The sequence below is a fragment of the Bufo gargarizans genome, chromosome 10, assembly GCF_014858855.1.
Source record: "Bufo gargarizans isolate SCDJY-AF-19 chromosome 10, ASM1485885v1, whole genome shotgun sequence".
NCBI lineage: Eukaryota > Metazoa > Chordata > Amphibia > Anura > Bufonidae > Bufo > Bufo gargarizans.
Window position 1 is genome coordinate 93,532,470 of NC_058089.1, and position 24,885 is coordinate 93,557,354.

At 42.7% G+C, this 24,885-nt stretch overlaps 1 protein-coding gene across 1 annotated transcript in view; it reads right to left on the reverse strand.

Moving 5' to 3' along the window:
* Nucleotides 1–24,885, reverse strand: part of ZNF423 (zinc finger protein 423) — a 238,074-nt gene that overhangs the window by 182,340 nt on the left and 30,849 nt on the right. Inside the window, 1 exon segment of the mRNA XM_044270612.1 lies at nucleotides 18,887–18,940. Coding sequence (XP_044126547.1) covers nucleotides 18,887–18,940 — 54 coding nt within the window.

Here is a 24,885-nt window from a genome sequence, read left to right on the forward strand (position 1 = left end):
TAATTTAGCACAATTTTGTATTGAAAAGCGGGTAAAAAAAAAATCTTTGAGGGGTGAAACTGAAAATAAAAAAGGAATTCATCCATTATTCAGGCACTAAAAATTACATTATGAACTTTTTCTGCAGGCCACAACAATTATGGCCACACCACATTTTATAGCTTTATTATGTTTTATTACTTAAAAAAATAAAATCTTGGAAAGGAATCAACATTTTTTTCATAGCCACCATTTGACACCCATAATCTCTTTCTGTTCGCCTACAGTGCTATGTGAAGGATTATTTTGCGGGGAGAGCTGTAGTTTTTATCAGTACCATTTTGGGATACATCAGAATTATTTTTATCACTTTTTAAACCCATTTGAAAAAAAAAAATGGATTCAGCTTTTTTGTTTCATTACGTCGTTCACTTTGCAGGATAAATAGTCTTAAATGTCTAGGTCGCAGTCTGCCATAACAACCGATTGGAACCCCATGATTTCAACACAGGGGGTCCAACAGAAGATCAAGCTAACCTCTGACTAACCTCTCAGATGCTGTTTTCGCTAGTGCAGCATCAGAGGGGTTAAATGGCTAAGATCAGAGTCAGCTCTGATCCCAGTCACTGCAGGTGAGTGACAGCAGTATTACAAAGCAGGTGCCCACCAGATATGGAAAGGGCGCAGCTCAAAGTGTGAACCAATGATAACACAGATAAGACAGGAAGTGTGTTCCAGACTACCTCCGACTCCCTGTAGATAAGTTATAGTCACACATCAAAGCTCTGCCCTAACAAAAAAAAAAAAAACAACCATAAGTAAATAAATAGCAGGTAAGTATAAATGAAAGGTACTGTATCACTTTCAGATGCTGACCTACATGAGCTCACCACTCAAGGGGCTGGAGCTTTCTGCTTCCAGTTGCGTACACTGTTCCTCTTCTGACACCTGGCACCAGCTGATCGGTAGGGGTGCTGGTTTTCAGGCCCTTACCCTTATCTGATATGTACGATATCTAAAAGGTGGAGAATCTATGGGGGCCCTGGGCCACACAAAATTGTCTTTCAAAGTTTCTACCAAAATTGTCTTTCTACCATCACACTAGTGACAATGACCAAACCTAAAATTCATGAGTCTAAGCAGGCAAGTTAGGCAATAACCCGGACAATCAATTTCCTGAACTATAAGTTGTCCCACCATTAAATATGAAATTACTCTTAGATCAAACTAAACATAACAATTTTTTAATTGAGAACATTTTAAAAAATAGCGCCCCCTGCTGCTTCATTTCATTTCCTCTCAGAACTTTCTGGTCATGGTGAGACAAAATCCCTTTTTCAGTGCAGTAACATAAACCGCTTCAACTGTCCATGCACAAGTAGATCCAAGTGGTGACACCATGTGTGTCCACCAGCATTGGACACAGTAGGTGGACGTTCTAAGAGGAAATGAAAAGAATAGCCAGAGGCTTCCTAACTATATCTAAATATGGGATAATTTTTTTATTATTCTACTTAAAAAACTAATGTTTTATGTGATACAACAGAGTAAACATAAATTTGTGGGATAACCCTTTAAACTACTGAAGTCTCACTGGATTATTCCGTTCCCTCAAGTGGTGACCAATGTCTTGTTTTCTCTTTGTGTCTTTTACGATAGGTTCCTGATTCCAGTAATTGCATCTTTCACTATACAATCATCTGTCTGTATCTGTGACTGCTGACATAAGGGCCATGGACCTCCTTAAAGTTCCTTGCCTTTTTGTCTTCTAAGGCTACTTTCACACTAGCGTTTTAGTTTTCCGGTATTGAGATCCGTCATGGGGGCTCAATACTGGAGAAAAACACTTCCGTTTTGTCCCCATTAATTGTCAACGGGGACAAAACTGAACTGAACAGAACGGAGTGCTCCAAAATGCATTCCGTTCCGTTCTCATACCGGAGAGCAAACCGCAGCATGTTGTAGTTTGCTTTCCGTCCTGGGATGCGGAGCAAAACAGATCCGGCATGACCCGCAATGCAAGTCAATGGGGACGGATCCGTTTTCTCTGCCACAATAGAAAACAGATCCGTCCCCCGTTGACTTTCAATGGAGTTCATGACGGATCCGTCTTGGCTATGTTAAAGATAATACAACCGGGTGCGTTCATAACGGATGTAGACGGTTGTATTATCAGTAACGGGAGCGTTTTTGCTGAACCCTGCCGGATCCAGCAAAAACGCTAGTGTTAAAGTAGCCTAACTTGGAGATCTTCAGATCTCCCAGTCAGTAATCAAAATCTTCAATTTACTGTGATCAGAAAGCATGTGCATGAGAAATCAAGCTGGACTGGGTGTTCTCCTGGGTTTCCATGAACTTGGAAAAAAATTCTCTGCACGGTTCATCTACAAAAACATATAGCAGACCAACACTTCAGTGACAATGACGACACTTATCAATTAGTCAACGGATGTGTTTTGGCACCTTTCTTGTGAAACATAACTTACAGCTCTCAGTATAGAGGTGGATATTAAGACGTCTTACAAAACAAATAAAATACAGGAACGTAAGCCATTTTTATTTTTAAAACTTCCTATTTGACATAATCTTTTTTTCTCTCTTTTTAGGTGGAATGGGTGGCCAGATGGTAAGTATTATGATTGCAAAGTGATTAAAGGAGTATTCTTATCTGTGACGTTGGTGGCATATCACTAGGACTCCAACTCCTATGTCCAGAACAGGTCCCCAAAGGGAAGGAGAGCACACTGAGCATGCACGACCACCTCTCCAATTACCGCTTATAAGACTGTCGAAAATAGCCGAGGCAGCACTCGACTATTTTCAAAACTTCCATAGTGTGAACGGAGGGTGGCCGTGCATGCAGAGCTGTTCTCCCTCACTTTGAAGGCCCGATTCCAGAGATAGCAGCAGATCACAGAAGTGGCATATCCTAGCAATGTGCCATCAATGTCCCAGATGGGAAGGTCAGCAGGAAATTCACTGTTAATCCAGGCACAGAGTCTTGTAGGACTTGCTCACCATACCTTTCACGTAGTGATCCATTGCTTCATGCTGGAGAAAAGGTTCTTTTAATTTGTCTACAAATGATCAGTTAGGTGCACTGAGGGCAGGCCCAAGCCACAGTGTGCACCCTTGCTACTCCTGCTGCCTCTCCTTCTTGATTGACAGGGCCCATTTCCTGCATAGTGATCTCACCTGGCCTTGTCAACCAATGAGGGGGAGGGGCTTGCAGAAGAAGTAGGAGGAGCAAAGGTGCACACAGCGGCTTGGGCCAGCAATTAGTGCACCTAACTGCTCATCTGCACATGAATTATAAGTACTTTTACTCCAGAACTGTTAAACCAGGCACATTGCCTTGTAGGGCTTGCTGAGCTGAATGTAATGATTCCTTTCACATTCAAGAGAAAAAGTGCTTTTATTTCACATGCAAATGAGCAGTTAAGTGCACCGAGGGCGGGCCCAAGCCACTGGGTGAATCCCTTGCTCCTCCTGCTTCCTCTACGAGCCCCTCTCTTTCTTTCTTGATTGACAGGGCCAGGTGAGATAAGAGACTATGTAGAAACCCGGCGCTGTCATCCAAGAAGAGGGAGGGGCTGCCAGAGAAAGGAGGAGGAGCAAGAGTGCACAGAGTAGCTTAGGCCCGCCCTCGGTGCACTTAACTGCTCTTGGCATATGGATTAAAAGTACTTTTGATTTTTAAGAGGCATTCTACGAGGCAATTCTATGATTTACTAGGAGATAAGGCTACTTTTGTCAAGTCCCCTCCCGTCCGTAGGTGGGAAAGGGACTTAAACAAGACCTTCCCTGATGAAGCCTGGATAGACGCCATAGGATTTATTGTATCAAATTTTAAGTGTGTCACTCATTATGAGGCAGGCTTAAAAACGATCCTTCACTGGTACTTTACCCCCCAGAGACTTCATAAAATCTATCCTGCTACTGCGCCCTGTTGCTGGAGAGGTTGTGGGGGTGAGGGTTCTCTGCTCCATATTCTTTGGTCCTGTCCTATCCTCATTGAGTATTGGAGGAAAGTCTTCCGACTTATTTCCATTCTAATAGGTCATAGAATAAACCCTTGCTGTTTCTCGGCATTAAGGAGATCCCTCCCCTGCAGAGACACATCACCGGACATATTTTACTTAGCGCCAAGCTGGTCGTCACCAGACACTGGAAACACTTGGCCCCTCCTTCAATTTCCGAAGTCATACAAGAGATCAATCAAACTTGCAGATATGAACACTCTCTACCCTTCTCGGTTATTCCTATCAAATTGAGACAGGCGGCCTGGAGTGGATGGGCATCTAGCGCTTTCTACTCCCCCTGAGTATGGTCCATGACTCTGTACCGTGGCAACGAGGGAACAACTGGTAAGCCCCCTTTACCCTTTACCCTGATTCTTCCCTCTTTCTTCTTTCTGCTTCTCCTCCTCGTCCTATGTGTCTATACACCTTATCTCGTTCTGTGGGTCACCACAGCTCTTTGTTTAACTAAACTGTTTGTCGGTCACCACATTAGTGACTGCTCTGTTCACTTTTACTTTTCTTTGACTTAATTGTCTGAATCTGCCTGGTGATGGTGTGGGGTGGGCACTGTCTGCGCATTTGCTTTGGAGCTATATGTGCAGAGTTATAGGCATGTATTGTTAGTCGTTCCATCCTGTATGATGTATGCTATCACCTGAATGCTTGCCGTAATCACAGTTCTGATGTCTTTATTCCTGTGTAATCACTTGGTTAAAGTGGCTGCGTCCACGCTTGTTTACTTCTTTATGTACCGATTCATGGTGCTGATAAAATAAAAAACTATTGACACTAAAAGTACTTTTGATCCAGAAAGTAGCAACTGAGTGGAAGGAATCATTACCTTCAGCTGAGCTAGCCCTACAAGGTATTGCGTTTTTGTTTAACTGTGAATTTCCTGGCGACAGACTCCCCTTTACAGAAAGAAAATTCTAATAAAATAATATTTTGCCATTTTAATAGCCAAAAAGTGCTTGCTCTTGCCCATCTTCTATATATGTGAGACAAACAAGGGGTTAAAAAGAGCTGTGCATTAACATAATACCAGTTTAATGAATCTAATTAGGAGCCGGCCGTTTTGTGCAAACATTGGGAGAAGCTTTCGAAACACGAAATATCAAAGTGTTTTAATTGGGCTCGTCAGCGTATGATGAACGTTGTCCGCTCCGCACTCGGCCTCTGGGGGCACCTGTGAAAGGTGGGAGCGGGCTTCCTGAAATAGCAGACATTACACTGCGTTAATAATGACCCTCTGCCTCTAATGAAAAAAAGAAATGGTGTTGTTGTAGCAATTAAGCTTGCAAAGATTTTCGGAGAAGGGAAATTAGATTTATTCGCTCGCCATCCTCGTGCTGATGAAGCATCCACTATTTGGGAGAGGCTCTAATTAACCCTAATTTAGATGATGTGCACTTTTGGATAAGCACTTCCTTGTGTGTGCTCCAGTGATATAATAATTAGCACTTTAAACCAGACTTCGTTTTTTTTTTCTCTGACCCAAAAAACCTAACTTTTGTACTTAAGCATTTTACACAAAAGACAATTAAGACAAAGCACATTACAATAAAAGTCACATTAAAAAGGCATTAGCCGGTAATACAGAGAAGTGCGCAGAAAGCTGGCAACAAATGAGACAAAAAAAGCGGATGGTCAATGTTTTGCTCTTTGGGATGCAGTGGCCCTAAATTTTGATTAATTGCAACATTAAGCGGCTATAAACCCTCTAGGATCCTGCAGTAAAGGGAATGATTACAAAGAACTGTGTTCAGATGGTCTTAATATTATATCACCGCATCTTAGCATCGCTTAAAAGGGGTTATTCGACTATTTGTAACTGATGAATCGGTGGAGGTCTCACACCCAAGATCCCTGCCGATCAGCTGTTAGAGGAGGCAACGGCCGCGGCCTACTCGCTGCTTACCCTAGGCCTCTGACTTCATGATCTAGACCATTTACCAGGCCTTCTCAAACAGCTGGCCAGCTGGAACCCAACTGATCAGATGCTCATGACCTATCCAGGGTGTTCCCATAAAGTAAATCTTCACATGAATTTAGGAGAATCCCCAAGCAATGATCTATTTAGATTCATTGTGATGTGGTGGTAACATTCAGGCATGGGAAGGAGAAATTTAATTTTTTTAAGGGAAATCAGCTTTTGTGAGGATCAACTGCATTAACTCTATTATACCTATCTTGGGAAAATCGAATATGGAGTTCGAGAAAAAAAATAAAGACTTATTTTTGATAAATATGAGACCTTCAGTGCACCAAACGTTGTGACCAGCAATGGAAAGCTGGACCTTCAGATAACACCAAAAACTAATGTATGTAGGGTGTGCCTAAACAATTATCTGGTGAACTTTTATTTCACAGATACGGCTACACACATTTCAGCCCATATTGGCCATTACAGATGACCAAACTGCCTGTCCATGTTCAATAAAACCAGAAAGTTGACAAAAAAAATCTTTCTGGGAATGTTTTTTCAAAAAAGATCTTTTATTCAAATACAAATTATCAGACGAAACTTTTAGAAAATATTCAAAATGGCCGACTTCTTTTCAAACAATAATGGTCTGTCACTGGTCGGCTAAAAAGATTGTTCGTTGTTATATTTCAACCAACCAGCTTTAGACTGATGTGTATGACCACCTTAACCGTGGTCACAGATCACATTGTGTCGGCATTAAGTATTCTAAATTTTACTTCCACATCAAAAAAACTTAATTGCTCGTTGTTGCAATTACCGTACCGTTTTTGGAGGCAGACAAGGGCCATTTGCTTTGGTAGACTTAAGTGATTGTATCCCAGCATGAGGAAGACCTGCTGTGAAAATCCCCCCCTACTAATACAGTCATGTTGACTCTGAGACCACTGACCAGAACCTTCCTAGTCACTCCAATGCTCCATCTGCACATTAAAATACTCTCAAATCCCATCTTATTAAAACACCTAGTCGTGCCCTGTGTTCATCCAAAGTGACACAACTTATGTCAGTGGGGGCCCGCCATAACGGCGTTGCCCAGTTAGAAACTGGCACATTAAAAGCAATTTCATAATGTACCCAATTAAACCGAGGCTTTAATTTTCTTAAGGCCAATCACAATGGCATGCATAGGAACAATGAAGTGGATAATCTTAGGATTCCCAATAATTAGCACTTAAGATTACTGCCGCCATTTAGGTGTACAGTTGGCTGCTCTGTGTGATTACAGTGGGCAGTCTTGTGGTGGCATAATGGAAAACTAAACATAAAACTGCCAAGCTTACGACAGATTTGACGTCGATACATCAGGTGTAATTCACAAGAATTCACGCAGAGAATTTAGGGAAAAGTGTGAACAGATCTTGCCAATGTAATCACACTCCACAACTGGCTTAAAGGGCTTTGCCGACAAACAACATTTATCACCTATCCACAGAATAGATCATAAATGTCTGACTTCTTGGGGTATGAATGATATGACAATACCCGGGTAAACTGAGAGGTTGTGCGCATATGTGACCATCACTCCATTCTTTGTCTATGGGACTTCTGAGAACAGCAGGTCCAGCAGTCCCACAATTAAGGATGGAGCGGTGGTCACACAAGCCCACTACCGGTCCATTCACACAGGGGACTTGGGGATTCTCATGATCAGTGGTGGGCTCCATGGTCATACATTGAACATCTACTGTGGATAGGTGATAAATGCTGTTTAGGTGCCAACCCCTTTGAAGAGGATGTGTACTCAGAAAATGCCCTATTGTTTAAATCAACTTTTTATCTTATATTGGGGCAGATTTATTAATAGTGTCGTACTTTGCAGTGTCTAAGCATACGCATCACAGTCTTAAGGTACATTCACACAAACGTAAGCGGATCCATTGACTTAAATGTGTCTGCAATCCTGAATATCCCACGCGGTTGAGAGCGGTGGCACGGATCGGAAGCCCATGAAAGTGCTTACATGGGCTTTTTGATCCGTGCCTCCGCACCACAAAAGGATGTGTACACCTTCGGAGGTAATTTTTGTTTATGATTGCATTTTACTCATTTCTGGCTAAAAATCATATTGTCAATTGGCCTTTATTAAAAATATTGAGCCGTTCTGTCATAAAGGGTTAAATGGTTGTCTGTGTGACTGGTGATTTCACTTTGGACATTTAATAACCCCTACCTCTAAACTACTAAGAAGTCAAACACTTATTTAAGCCACATTCTTATCAGTAAGAAAAGATCTGAGCTATAATAAGTGTTTATAATGTCAGAGAGCAGAGATAAGGAGCCCGTCAGCATCATGACTGACGGAAAAGACAGAAAATCCAAAGGGTGCTATTAGAGCATCCCAGCTCTGTACAGAAAAAGGGGCTCCATATTTGGAATAAATTATTTTTAGCTCAAAAACAGTACAATGCAATAAAAAAAATTGCCCCAAAAGGTGTACATTGCCTTTAATATTAGACACATTTATTATTTATGCTAGAATTCTGTCTATGCACCAAAAAACTGTCTAGTCTGTTTACACCACCTATAAAATTGTGTTTTTGAACGCAAAAAATGTGGCAAACTTTTCATGCAGTTTTTGGCACACCGGTTTCGCACAAAGTCACTTTCCTTTTTCATGAAGCTATGCTTCCCTGTCAAACAGGGTGTACAAAAAAATGTGTAAAACAGTTTAGTGAATGTGTTACAAAGCATGCACACCAAAAACTGCAGCATTTTTTTTAAATAGTAAATCTGCCCCATTGTTTTTAGGTTGACAGTTTTTTTTTTACTTTCCTTGTCCTTATATATATTATATAAAAAAAATATTAAAATCCTGCCGTTTTCACACTGGCCACCAGGCTTAAAAAACATCAAGACATTCTGCCTTTTAAGAGCAGCCACATGGACCACAGACACAATGGACAGGAGGGGGCCCCACTGACTTCTATGGGAGAGTCTTCTAGGCATGCTTTATGGCCTGTGCAGAGGTCAGAAAGTTGTAGATACGCTGTGATATCACCTACTGTCAATGGTGAATCCTGTCTTATCTATATATTGTTATCTGGCCTTGTAATCCTGCCTGTGATGATAATGAGATGGCTACTAAAAAGTTACCTGCATAGGACAGGAAGTCTTGACATATTATTAGGCCTAGTGGCAATGATTAAAATAGCTTGATTTTAGGATTTTTTTTTTATATAGACAATGATGTGGAAAAATAAAAACAAAAATCACCAAAAACAGAATTCACATTCTAGATGTAGGACATTATAAGGAGATACAGTTGTCATAAGGATCCACCCTGTGATGGCTGCATTTACTCATACGTTGAAGTTCATGCCTCGTGGGTATTTTTCATGTAAAAAAAACAGTAATTGTTTTTGAACAAGAAATATGCTAATATGTTACTATGACACCAAAGCGTTAATAATTCCTATGTTACCAACACACACAATAAACACATAAAAGTTTCCTATAGTGGGAGATCTGTTTTTATTTTAAAAAAAGGGAAAAACTAGAGATTCACTTCAGATTGCAATGTGGCAAAAACCTAGGAGATGAAAGCCATCTCTGGCTGGCACACACGTCCCCTGCCCGCATCTGGCTGCCTGCGCTCAGCAGAGCCTGCTCACAGTCTTCTCAATGTTGCCTTTGGCTCCCAGCAGTTCAGTTTCCACAGAGGCGGCCAGCATCCCTCCTTCCCCCCTTCTCCTACACATTTCACAAGCACCTACTGGACACTCCCGTGGCTCCTGCTCTATGGCAAGGCTTGATTCCACGTCTGCTCTATCTGGATAGAGGTCTGTGACAGTCCGTGATAAATTAGCTTGGAAATCGTAGACCGGCACATTTACTTGTGCTCTGTATAAACACACATTTCGTTTTTAACACTCAACACCCAAATGTCATTAGCAACGCCAACAGTCATTACATTCTCTATATCATTGACCACCCACATCAGGCAGGACACTGCTTTATAAGCTGCTGGATAGTGGCTTTTTTTCATGCACGGCTCACACCTCCCGTGATGAACGACACCACGGAGTATACAGAACACGTATTGGGACAGGGGGTCTTGTTTCACGACTTTTCCAGCTTATATAGCATTAGACTCCATAGGCTTTGATTGTCCCAATGCAGACCCACTAAAATAAATAAGGAAAAACTCAGATTCTGAAATGTTAAAATTATTGATCTGATAAAAATAAAAGAAGTACTATTTCTCCTTAGGAAGGGTGTCCGGTAGGCTTAAGGAGTCTTATAGGCCAAGCAATATTCTTCTGGGATTCTGGGAAGATAATATGCAAATTAGCTGACTTTCCAAAATGGAAAGAAAGCTGAGCCTCTGATAAAAGTCAATGTTTGACCTTTTGAACAGGCCTTTAGGCAGAACTTGGATAATAGCTAAACCAGCATACCATCTGCAGAAGGCTGTTTTAAGGTGTTTTCCTGTTACCAGTGCAGTGCGGAGAGAACTGGCTTAGCTGGGTGAAAGTCCTTTGTCCAGGGTGCCTAGTAGGCATAAGGAATCTCATAGGCCAGGCAATATTCTTCTGGGATTATGAAAAGAAGATATGCAAATTTGCCGACTTTCCAAAATGAAAAGAAAGCTGAGCCTCTGATATAAGTCAATGCTCAAACTTTTAAACAGACCTTCAGACATAACTTAGATAACAGCTAAACCAGCATCTCATCTGCAGAAGGCTGTTTTGGGGCGATTGACCCTCATCAGTGCAGAGCAGAGAGAACTGGCTTAACTGGGGAGAGTCTTTTGTTAGGATACAGGGTGTACTATTTCTCCTTAGTACTCTTGCACACAAACTTATTTTTTTTCCGTGTCCGTTCCATGTGCATTCCTTTTTCCGTTCCTTACGGACAAGGGTTGGACTGTTCTATTAGGGGCCAGCTGTTCCGTTCCGCAAAATACAGAATGCACACGGACGTCAGGCTTTTTTTTTTGCGGATCCATTTTTTGCGACATAGGGTCGTGTGCATGAGGCCTTATGGAAAGTGCCAAGTAGGTGTAAGGATTCTTATAGGGCAAGTAATCCTCCTCTGGGATTCTGGGAAGAAGATATGCAAATTAGCTCTCTTTCCAACCATTCAACTACAATGGTTCATAAAGGTATGACGGGCCTTTTTGAAGATCCCATTTAGTACCTCAGTAAGATTGATACTCAAAAGAACTGAAAACTGACTGCATATATTTTTGAGTCCGCAAATCGCGGATCATCAAAATACAGATGCGGATCGGCTGACTTCAAAGGTTCGTGGTCTGCATTTTGCGGACCAGAGTAGGACATGTTCTATAATTTGCACATGTACCTTGCCAGGGTACTGGAGCTCAATTGACTATCCCATCCAGGTAGGTCTTCGAATCCGATCTGTCACTAAAACGCTCCAAGCTTTCCCCATTTGCCGGGACACTGGATAAACTCAAATTTTTCCAACACTTTTGCAGGGAAATCTAATCGCCGTTTCATTATTGCCATTATCTAATTAAAAAGGCTTCCCAGGCATAATTAGTTTCAAGGCAGGTAAGCTCGTTTTCCATGAGAGAATGATCTGCTTCCGCGAACATTATTTCTATCGACTGCCGGAAATAAGAATTTATCCGATAGAATTTCATTCCCCTTAGGGAAGAGCGGGGCGCAGCATGGAGGGTGGGGGGATGTCACACGTTTTAAATCCGAATATATGAGCCTGTAATAACCCATAATGAGAGGTTTCTATGCATCTCCATAGGCGACACACGTACCTGAATAATTCTCCTCCATAGAAAACAGTAATAGGGGGAGTTCACATCAGCGTTATCTTTCCGTTCTTCTGATCCGCCAGAAGAACAGAAAAATAGGGAAAGAAAACGGATCCTGTAGATCCTGTGCAGCACATTTGGCATCCGTTTGAGCCATTTCCGTCAGCAATATGTTATTTTAGACGGAAAAAAAGTTATGCAAGTTATTAAAAGTTATTCCCGTCTAAAAAAAAAAAAAACGGACGACCAGGATCCATTTTTTTTTTTACAGGATCCAGTTTTCTGTCCTTCTGACGTATCAGAAGAATGGAAAATGAAACGGCAATGTGAACTCTCCGTTAGGGCTCATGCACACGACCAAATGTATTTTGCGGTCTGCAAAACACGTATCCACAAATAATACGGATGACGTCCGTGTGCATTCCGTATTTTGCGGACCGGAACAGCTGGCCCCTAATAGAACAGTCCTATCCTTGTCCGTAATGCGGAGAATAATAATAGGACAAGTTCTAATTTTTTTGCGGAACAGACATACGGAAACAGAATGTACACAGAGTCATTTCTCTTCTGCGGCCCCGTTGAAGTGAATGGTTCCGCATTCGGTCCGCAAAAAAAAAAAAAAAAAAAAAACCTGAACGGACACGGAAACAAAATACGTTCATGTGCGTGAGACCTTAAGGGTTGTATAGGCCGTGAAGGCGTAAAGGGCAGCACATGAGCGTATGGGATGGTACTTTACTAAAATACTACCGTGCATTTAACTCTGAATCTCCATTACAAAAATTCCAGGACCCAGCCACAAAAAGGGAACTGTTCGTCTTAGTCATCTGAAACGGAGGGTCACGCAAGAGAGAGTAAACGCACAGTTTACACGCTCAGTTAGCTGCTGCACAGAGGGGACCGCACATCAGACAGGCGCTGGAAAGCAAAGATTTCTGTGGTCTAGTAACAGAAGAAGTAGTCAACTACTGTTACAGCCATAAAAAAGATCAACCACAAGTCTTGATAAGTCTGTTCATTTCTACAGAGATGGAAATTTCTAAGTGTGAGTTCACACGCTGCAGTTTTTGTCCTGTTCTAAAAAAACACAATGTCAATGACCACGTTGCAAAAATGCATTAGTTGCAGAAAAAAATGCGCTGTTCATGATGAAGTTTGCGCCAAACCCCAAAAAAACACAATGTGTAAACTGTGCCTAAAGGTTATGTTACTTTTTATTTCTGCAGATCCATACAAATAATATATAATAGATACGATGAGTGCACACGAGTACCTGTAAAAAATTAACTCTACCAGGGTATGGTAATTTTATCTGCATTTATACCCCAAATTATTTTATAACAAAAAAGAAGAATCATGGAAGAGTATATATTGAAACATTTTTTAATTATTGTATATGGAATTGTGATATTTTTCGTTTAATAAAAATTATTTAAAAAAAAGCTCTACCGGGGGAGGGCCAATTGTTTGTACAGGTGTGATAAGTAAATTAAAGGGGTTTTAAGGGATTTTGATACTAATGGTTTATCCTCAGGATAGGTCCAATATCTATTGGATGGTATTGGACCCATATAGGGGGATGCAGAGGTAGCAGTCGCATGTGGGGGCAGGAGCAGGAGCATGAGGGGGCCCAAAAGATCCTTGTGCCACATGAGAAGACACTGGTATCGTAGAAAGTACATGCTGGTCAAGTTACACCTCTGCTGTTAAATTTTTTGCCTTTAGGCAGGACTAACTCTTGCACCAGGGCTTATGAGTCTTTAGCTACACCCCTGGTCCAATATCCAACACCCCACCGATCAACTGTACTCTATGAGCACTTAGGCCTCTTGCTAGGCTATGTGACGTCATCAAGTAAATGGCGCTGCAATATCAAAGCACAGCCGCTATCCAATGAACGGCACTGTGCTTGGTAAGCTGTGAGGAGGCCCCGACGCTCACCAAAGCTCCAGTGAGTACCGTGGCTTCCTCAAACAGCTGATTGGAGAGGGGTGGAGGGAGTCAGACCCCCACCAATCTCAATACGATGACCGATCCTGAGGATAGGCCAATAATATGAAAATCCCGGAGAACCCCTTTAAAGCTATAGAAAGTTAGTACAGTAAAATGACCTTGTTAGTCCTGATAGATTCCGGTTGGTCAGTTTGGTTTGTTGCACTTTGTTTTTTATAGTATCTTTTTTATGCATAGTAAATCTGTACAACACATGTCAGATTACCAGACCACGGATTATCAAAGAGATTAAAGGGTTTTCCAGTTTGCATCAACATCCTTTAAAGTAATCATTTATGAAGGCCCCTGTAATTTTGTATTGTATTTTCTTCTACCTTTTTTCCCCCCTTCTGTTCTGGGCTGTAGTCACATGACCATGTCCACACAGCTCTCTTATTTCTTGTGATATTATGTCAATGGGCGGAGCAGTGATAGGGGAGTGTCTAGTTAAGTAGATGGGTGGGAGGAGCTATAACCTAGCTGGGAGGTGTTAGGGGCGGTGGTGGAGCTGAGGCAGAGGAAGGAGAAGTGCATCATGGGTTTGGTTGGATACAGCAACAGGAAGTGCTACCTACAAGATGGAAACAAACCAGAGGGATTGGTTTACATTTACATGGTGAAAACGGGTCACACACGAGTCCAAATAAAAAAAATATATATAAGCATGGGGAAGAAGTACATGAGGTAAGAAACTACATGAGCAGATCTACTAAAGACCATAGTAATCCCAGAGAACCGCTTTAGGGATGCTTTCACGCATGCCGAATCACACATTATTTTTGCAGTTTCTGGCTGTATGGCATTTTTAGGTAAAACAAGTCAAATGAACTCGAGATAATTGGTCAAGCGGTGGATGGGCCTCCAGTTGCTTTCCATCTCACAAACGTGGTGATTAGATGGCAATTTATAAAACAAAATTTTCTGTAGGGAACCTAATGGACTTTCATCAATCCGAATCACTTCAATCAGGTACCAGCCATACCTTAATGAACCCACCACAATGTTTAATAGTGGACAACACACTTTCCTGAAAGTTTTCAAAATGGCATTCACTTTTTTTCTATTCTCAGGGGGTTCTTATTTTGTACTCCACATATCAGATTTTGCCTTGTCTTGGGATACAAGTAGTGCCCACTCACCGCTCCAAATAAAATTTCCAGCAGAGCAATGCAGACTTTGCTGCAACTAGGTAAAAAATGTGATCATGAAATTACCATATTTTTCACTTTATAAGATGCACCTTAGAGGAGGAAAGTATATATATATAAAATATATTTTTCTCAGACTCCCAATCTTCATCAGACCTCAGATCAGTCCTCCATATCAGACCTCAGATCAGATTCCCATATCAGACCCCCATTTCATATCCTCAGATCAGACACCCCATATCACATAGGTTTTAGAGGAGGAAAGTATATATATATAAAATATATTTTTATCAAACTCCCAATCTTCATCAGACCTCAGATCAGATTCCCATATCAGACCTCAAATCAGCCCTCAGATCAGACCCCCATTTCATATCCTCAGATCAGACACCCCATATCACATCTTCAGATCAGACCCCCATATCAGATTCCCATATCAGACCCCTATATCAGACCTCAAATCAGCCCTCAGATCAGACCCCCCATTTCATATCCTCAGATCAGACACCCCATATCACATCTTCAGATCAGACCCCCATATCAGATTCCCATATCAGACCCCTATATCAGACCTCAGATCAGCCAAACAATAACTAAATAAAGTTACCTCTCCAGACTAGGGTTGTCACGATACCAAAATTTTGATTCGATTTCAATACCATAAAAAAGTATTGCGATACTCGATCCTATTCGATAACACGCGAAAAAAAATAAACACCCAAAAATCTGCGTGCATTCTGCATTTTATGGAACGTCCGGCCCATAATCGAACAGTCGTATCCTATTTTTTGGGGGGACAAGGTGAGTCAAAAAAAATGGCGAATCGCTTTCTTTTTTCTGTTACGGCATTCACTGCATAGGAGCTATTTTTTTAGAATTTAATAGTTTGGACTTTTCGGACGTGGCGATATGTAATATGTTTATATATTTTATATGTAAAATTGGGAAAGGGGGTGATTAATACTTAATATTTTGGTGTTTTTTTGTTTTTGTTTTTTTTTTATAACTTTTTCCCCCCCTTAGGGGCTATAACCTGGGATCTTTCAATCCCTTGTCCTATTCACCCTAATAAGTAACTGATCGGAGCCCCGCGATTACACTGCTGGGGCTCCGATCACAACTGCCACTGCACCACCAATGAGGGGGGAGGGGACCCTGTGGTCACTGCCACCAATGATTTAATACTGGAGGGGTTGGGGGGGGGGCGCACTGCGCCACCAATGTTTTTAAACCATTAATACAAATACAGGAAGCGGGTGCCGGCGGCAGAATCACTTAGACCTCTATGACAGGGAGCTGCGAACAGCGGCAGTTAACTGCACCTGAGGGTCCCTGTCTATGATGCTCCCTGTCACAGAGGTCGGGAGTCGGCTATGTGTTTCTGCCGCCGGCACCCACCTCCTGTTTTTTTATTAATGGTTTAGTTCTCATCATTGGTGGCGCAGTGGCCACAGCCCCTCCCCTCCTCCGCCCCCTCTCTCCTCATTGGTGGCGCAGTGGCCACAGCCCCTCCCCTCCTCCGCCCCCCTCTCTCATTGGTGGCAGCAGCAGCACAGGGGGGGGGGGAGACTGTGCCCTGATACTAGACTGCTAGTATTGGTAAATGGCAAATCCTGGTATCGAATTGATACCGATACAAAAGTATCAATTGGGTATCGATAATTTGATACCAGGTGCAACCCTACTCCAGACGTTGCGTGGCTCCCTGGTCTTTTCTAGGCTTGCTCTACATTGTGACCCAACGTTGCACAGCATCGGGTCATAGTGCGCGCAGTCAGGACACGCGCAGTGCGGAGCCCAGAGGAAGACCAGGGAGCGGTGAGTACAGCTACCCCTGAACCACCTGGCGCCCCCTGCATACTAGTGAGCGCTACATACGGTATGTGAAAGACTATGAAGCTTGTATAAACTTATATACATATCCCACCACTGATCAGATATGTCTTGAAACCAGTTGTCCAGACCCCAGTTTGTTAGCGGTTTCAGTTTTTACATGTTTTTATTTTTTAACCCAGTTTTTAACCCAGTTTATTACGAGACCTGACATTGACCTCATTTATAGTTGACACATACTGCTCTCCTTCAGCCTAATGTGACACATGTAGCTGCTTTACTATTGAGATTTGGTTGCTTTAGAGTTTTTATTCATGCAGGGCATCATGAATTTCTTGTTTCATCTTTGTCTTGACCTCAGGTGACAGCCTGCTGATACCACCCAAAGCCACGAGTATGTTATTTTGCAGAATGGTCATGGTAACTGCAGCTTACCTGCATGCGAAAAACACTTTCTAACACACTTGATTCATTATTGTTTCTATAGTTTATCCCACCATAGTGGCAAGAATTAAAATTAGTAAAAAAAAAAAAAAAAGAATTTATGCCAATAGGTGCTTTATTTAAAAAAAAAAGGAAAAAACATCATCTATATATCACAATAAAGGATGGTATCTCTCACAAATGTGAAACTTTTTTTCACTCACTTATCTGCTTATCTGGAGGACTTTCTTCCCTTTCTGTGGGTGGACAGCAGCTCACATGAGACAGTCAAGCACCTGCATCTCCCAGGAAACACTGCAATTAGCTCGGGTTAACCCCTTCCTCCCCTGCACAGAAAATAGTCCCTCATATATAGACCCAAAGATACATAAGGCATGAAATGCCCACACAAGTTCCTTCTGCACGATCTAGAGAGATATAACTATACAGTCCTAGGAATGAATGAATGGCGACTGGGTCATTTCAGCTGCTTCAGGACAGCATGGAGGGGAAGGGAGCAGGGAAGCTACTGAGCATGTCAGTCCACCACTGAATGCAAAATGTGGACCAGAAGGAAAAATAGCGGGTGGCGCTACCAGAGACTGTAATGTAGATAACTAACCGAACAATATTTTTATTGCATGCATAAAGCAATAATACTTCATTTGCAATGTTCTGTTCATTGCATAGTGATACTTTTTGTGGGCTAATCCCTTTAAATTATACCAGGTACCACCCTACACAATTTCTACTCTGCCAATGACATTATCCTTTCAACTACTCTCACACCATCTCACTGCTCTCCATCAAGGACTCTCCCCCCTAGTCATTTGACCCATTTATCTACTCCATTCTTCTCATAGATTGCAAGCTCATATGGTCAGGACTGGCTCTCCTAATGCATTAGAGGAGATTTAACAAAACTGGTGGACGGGAAAACTGCTTTACTTGCCCAAGGCAACTAAAGGAGCTCTTTAAAAAATTATATATATATATATATATATATATATATATATATATATACACATATTGCATCGAAATACTCTGAAAGGGGTTCTCTGGGAATTAAGAAAATCAAGATACTTTAAAGGGGTTGTCCGGGTTAAGAGCTAAACCTGGACATACCCATATTTTCACCCAGGCAGCCCCGTTGATGTTAGCATCAGAGCATGAACTCCCTTGCCCTTGCATGGGCTCTTATTTACAATAACACACTGCTGGGCGGAGTGACATCACCGGCTCTGATGGGCGGGCTTTAGCGCTGCCCTAGCCGTTTTACAGGCTAGGGCAGCGCTAAAGCCCGCCCATCAGTGTTGGTGACGTCACCGGGCTCTTCATGGGGCTGCCAGGCGGAGGCTTCCGCCCAGCAGTGAGCCCGGTGACGTCACCGGAAGTCCAGAAAATGCATTTTCCCTGCGCGATTTAGCGCAGGGTAAAAGAAAGCTCAAGTCAGGGGGGACTGCCTGGGTGAAAATGGGATATGTCCGGGTTAAGCTCTGAACCCGGACAACCCCTTTAATATTACTTTATTATTAATATATTTGGCTCACTGTTGTGAAGTAACTTGCTTTCCTGCGTGATTAGGACAGGTTCTGTGTGTACTAATAGGACGGCAGCCATTTTATTTCTTCTACGGCTGCTCCCCAGACAAAACTACCCATTATAACTAATGAAAGCTATTTGGGAATGTATTTATAATAAAATCATATTTAAAAATAAAATAAAATCTTAATTCACAGAGAACCCCTTGAAATAAATAGGTCCATACCTGTTTGGTTCAGTGAGGAATCCCAGTTTAATCCAAAGTCATCAGAATCTTCCACTGAAAAACATAAGCAGGTACAAAGCAGGTTAGCGTACATGCGTGCAAGCGGATTTACATTATTTTTCAAGAATGTTCTTGTCTTATCGTTGGGCGTTACAAATGTACTCTCTCTAATAAGGCGACGACTTATAATGGACATTTTAATCCCAAACTCTGAACATCTCACGAAGCACTGTTCAATCCATCATCCGAAAATGGAAGTAGTATGGCAACAACCTACCAAGACATGGCCATCCACCTAAACTGACAGCCCAGGCAAAGAGAGCACTAATTAGAGAAACATCCAAGAGGCCCATGATCCCTCTGGAGGAGCTGCAAAGATCCACAGCTCAGGTGGGAGAAACTGTCCACTGGACAACTATTAGTCGTGTGCTCCACAAATCTGGCCTTTATGGAAGAGTGAAAAGTTTGTGGGTGTAATGTGAAGAAAAATGTGGAAAAGTTCAAGGGGTATGGATGCTTTTTCAGTCTAGTTCAGAGGCGGAGAAGGGCGGAGGCAGCGAGTCTCATTGGACTGATCTCCTGGTGAGAACTGTGGGGTTCTTCCTGTGAGTACTCTGAAAGTACTGACTGTCATCACAGAAGTTACAGACGGCAGAAATCGGCGACTCTGTCACTACACTATGCTGCACTCAGCGACGGCAGCTTAGAGCAGAAGACAGATTCCCTTTAATACGGAATGGTCAAGTTCAGTCTTATAGGGGTTGTTCAACCTCCAAAGAATAACACCATTTAAAAGCTCCTCCGTTAAAGGCACAGCTGTTTCCGGTCCCCAGTGGACTGGAAATTGAGATGTCCTGTCCATGGTCATTTGACTGCGGAAGCCATTCACTGCCTTCAGTGGTGATGTGTCCCCATGTGGTAAGTGACCACTGAGTCTCGAGCGAGGGACTCCCCTCTGTGACATCTACCGTATATGTCCAGTCTTTGCATGTGGACAGGGGTTCTTGAGAGGAGGCGGCCCATTTAATAAATATATGGAGATATTTCCATATTTCCTAACACTCCTCACTCTGTCATGTCTGATTTTACTACGGAATATGTTGGCGCTATAAATTAAGGATTATTATTTCAATGGAAACTTTTTGTTGACTAAAGCCTTTTGCCATCATCAATTTTAATATTTTTTTTTATTTTGCTCTTTTTTCGTCACCTTTCTTCTTTGGGAAACTTAACGGAATTAACCGAAGAGAATCATACCGATCCGCAAGCCAGAAAAGGGTTAAACTCTGTGTCGACATGTTGCCTCTACGGATGTGAATATACATATGAGAAAAATAAAAACACCACAATGGATGCCACCTCTAATTGGTCAGAGTGAAGAAGCGGACTCTTTCATGCACACGGACTAATTGCTGTAATAATAGCGAAGCAGAAATCAAGGCTATTGCTGCTGGCGAGCTGCGGGGAGCAGCGTGTAATCAACCTGAGATATCGGACAGGCAATCTCATAGAGAGCATAGGAGCAGCTGGACTTCAACTAGAAAATTAATGGCAGCTTGTGGGGAGTGTTTTAGGTTTTTTTGCCTGTTTTTTTATTTATTTTTATAAAAATTAGAAACTAAACTTTAGACAGTTGCAAAACAAGTATTACCGGAGTTTTATACGATTATATGGACAACGGTAAGACAGCTGCGTGAATATGGGATTCCAGTTCACAAAAGAAACCTCTGGATGGCTCCTGGGGAGCACCATGGCACCCACCTCTTATGGTTCTACTTGGTGTTGTGCACCAAGGCTTTTCTCTAAAGTTACATGCACACAGTGCACATTACGTGCAGATTTTCAGTGCAGACAATCCATAGCGTGGGGCGGCATTCACACGACCGTATCTGTTTTGGAGGCTGCCTATTTTGGATCCACAAAACTCAGAGTGTGGGTTGTGTATTTAGCGCATCAGCACGTCCTGCCCTTTGTTACAAATGCCTATTCCTGCCCACAAAATGGACAAGAATAGGACACGTTCTATCTTTTTTGCGGGGCGGTGGAACGGACATGGAGAGCGCGCGGTGAATGGGTCCGCATCCGATCCGCAAAAAATGGAGTTGAGGTTTTCAAAATCTCATGTACACAGAGCAGAAAGGTGCGCCATATATACCAAAATCCAGGTGTACTAAATGTGGGCCATAGTATTCTTGGGCGCAAACACAATTTTTTTGCATTTGTTTTGGCATTTTTCTGGGTCCATGGCTGTCCTTCAGAACACGGCATGCTCTGGGTATGCTATATTATTTCAGGTGTTTTCCTACACTGTACAAAAAATTAAACATGTGAAATATCAACAAACAAAAAAAATGCTTGTGTAAAAAAAAAAAAAAATTTGACTACATGGGCTTAGAGATTCAAAACAGTGATGGTCAGTTCACAGTGTTCGCCAGCGAACACATGCAGGCTGCCATCTTTAGTAAGGTAGACTCACCCGCCCTTACCTGTACCTGTGCCGGGAGCCGGTCTGAAATCAAATGCAGTCACAGGGAGCAGGCAGTTCAGAGAACAGCCGCCGGGGGCCTTCATCGGGCTGTTCTCGGAACTGCCTGCTCCCCGTGACTGCATTTGATTTCAGACCGGCTCCCGGCACAGGTACAGGTAAGGGCTTACCTGTGCATCGCCGGACGGGTGAGTCTACCTTACTAAAGATGGCAGCCTGCATGTGTTCGCTGGCAAACACTGCAAACTGACCATCACTGATTCAGAATTACCAAATGCCACAACGCAGGCAACGCACAATATGGCTGGCTTTTTATTTTTCACCTCTCTTGCTGCTCTGCCTTCACTGGAATTCTGGAATTATATTCATAAACCAGGACAAACCGAGCTATATGTAGGTCCCAGTGCTGCCGAAAGAATACACTGCATTGTATGGCGCAGCCCGTGAAGCTGCCATGTGTCACCATGTCAACATCCATGAACATATGATGTGACATCCATTCTTCGCTACATGAGCCCCAACTTATGGAGTTGGACAGACCCCTCCAAACATATTATTACCCCTCCCCACAAAATATTGGTCGGGCATGTCACTCCCTTGCAGACGTTCTTGTTTGGTTCGTGAAACCTTGCGAAGAACAGAGCAAACGTCCATCTTGACTGGTGACCTCCTCGCTTGCTGAACCCTGAACACCTCTGAACCCGGTTCCCGTCATTCGGCTCTTCTGCTCAGAAAAGAGGAGATGAAAAGCTTACAGGACGCATATGGCGGAAATGTATTTTGCAGATCCTGTCCTGAGAGGAAATGCGTCCTAACAAGAAGGAGAAATCTCTGGAAGTAAATGACTCACGGCCAACTCTGAGATTAAAACTCTTTCCATAGCCTTCTTCCAAGAGGCAGATGCTGGTTCAGCTCAGTGCAGCACGCACAGAACACAATGGAGGCTTCCAATATTAACACTTGACGGTTTTATTTTCCTTCCGCTGACACTCTGAGTGATTTTACTACAGTACAGAAACTATTAAAGATGCCTTACAACTAAAACAGTGACCACCAGCACTCCTTGGCTTATTCTGTTGAAGCCACCCATTATTGTTTACGGAAAACAGACATCTTTTATTATTGAGCAAACAGTGATTTTCACATGATTAAGGGCTCATACGACAGTATGGCCTTTTCAGTTTTTTTTTTGGGCGGATCCATTGCAATGAATGGTTCCGTATACGGAACGCAAAAAAACGGAACGTAAACGAAAATAAAAAAATACACGTTTGTGTGCAAGAGGACTAAAAGAATTTGATACTGTACCACACGAGAGCCTTGTTTTGAAGCCACAGATGTAGGGACAAGGGCACAATATATGCACATGGGTAAAGAACTGGTTACGGAACAGAAAGCAATGTCTTTGTAAATGGTATTTAGTCAAAATGGGCTAAAGTCATCAGTATGTTTCCACAAGGATCTGTACTGGAAGCAGTCAAGTACCACAAGGATCTGTACTGGAAGCAGTCAAGTACCACAAGGATCTGTACCTGGAGCAGTGGGGTGCCACAATGATCCGTACTGGGAGCAGTGGGGTGCCACAAGGATCCGTACTGGGAGCAGTGGGGTGCCACAAGGATCCGTACTGGGAGTAGTGGGGTGCCACAAGGATCCGTACTGGGAGCAGTGGGGTGCCACAAGGTTCTGTACTTGGAAGCAGCAGCATATGTACTGGGAGCAGCAGGGTAGAATCTGTACACGGAGCAGTCAGGAACTACAGGAATCTGTACTGGGAGCAGTCGAGTATCACAAGAATCTGTACTGGTAGCAGTCAGGTACTACAAGGATCTGTACTGGTAGCAGTCGAGTATCAGAAGGATCAGTACTGGGAGCAGCGGGGTACCACAAGGATCTGTACTGGGAGCAGCGGGGTACCACAAGGATCTGTACTGGGAGCAGCGGGGTACCACAAGGATCTGGGTTAGCCCCAATTCTCTTTAATCTCTTTATCAATGATCTTGTGGAAGGGACTGAGAGTAAAGTGTCAGTTTTTGATGATGACACAAATCTTTATAGGATAGTGAAAACGCAACTTGATTGTCAGATATTACAGAAAGACCTAGATAAGCCGGCAGAGTGGCAAGAACATGCAACATTCATTCTTAATATTAATAAAAGTAAAGTGATGCACCTAGGCCACAGTAATTGTATGGCTGCATACACATTTAATAGAATAAAACTGGGGACAACAGAATAAGAAAAGGACTTTGGTATTCTGGTTACAAGTAAGCATGGAGGGAGCACTCTCTTAGGCCTCTTGCACACGACCATATGTATTTTGCGGTCCGCAAAAAATACGGATGACGTCCGTGTGCATTCCGTATTTTGCGGAATAGAACAGCTGGCCTCTAATAGAACAGTTCTATCCTTGTCCGTAATGCGTACAATAATAAGACATGTTTTATTTTTTGCAGGACGGAAATACGGAAACGGAATGCACATGGAGTACTTTTCATTTTTTTGCAGACCCACTGAAATTAATGGTTCCGTATACGGTGCGCAAACAAAACGGAACGGAAACAGAATGAAAATACGTTAGCGTGCAAGACGCCCTTATAATGAGAGACTAGGAAAAATTCCGGCTTAGGGCTCATGCACACAAACATATTTTCTTTCCACTTCCGTTCCGTTTTTTCGTGGACCGTATGCGGAACCATTCACTTCAATGGGTCTGCAAAAACAATGGAAGGTACTCTGTGTGCATTCTGTTACCGTATTTCCGTTCCACAAAAAAGTAGTGCATGTCATATTATTGTCCGCAAATCACGGTCCAAGGCCCCATTCAAGTCAATGGGTCCGCAAAAAATACGAAGCGCACACATCCGTATGTCATCCTTATTTCATCCATATTTTGCGGATCCGTACTGCAGAAATGCTTTGCCCAGCCCATATTGCTCATGTGTTTGGTTAATAATAAGTTACTGTTTCCGTTTTCAATCTGCAAAAAACGGATCGCATATGGAAACCATACGGATATGTTTTGTAGAATAATGGAACAAAAGAGGACTTAAATCAGAGAAGGAAAAAAAACTCAGATACGGTACAACGGATCTGTGAAAAAGGAACCGCAAAACAACAACGGTCGTGTGCATGAGCCCTTATTCTGATGCAACACCATGCCTACAGTTGAAATACCAGAATCCCTGTTCATCCCAGTAAGGCTTATGGTGACCATTGGTAGTCCCCAGTATTGTTACATCAGTGGGTGTGGAACCACTGTGTCAACCAACAGATATGACTCTAGGCTAATCCTAAGGGTATTATCCTGGCAGTCCCCTGGTATTCACCGTTTAACCCCTATACAGGGATCTGAACTTCACTGCAGTGGAGCCACCATGCCACTACCTCCTGGAAAGTCTCTGTGAGGTTGACAGCTGACCCACGGGGGTCAGAGACATTGTTGTGGGGCACTGAGGGATCATTCAAAACCACAGTCGGGGACAGGCCAAGCTAAGGGCAAAAGAGTATGAGC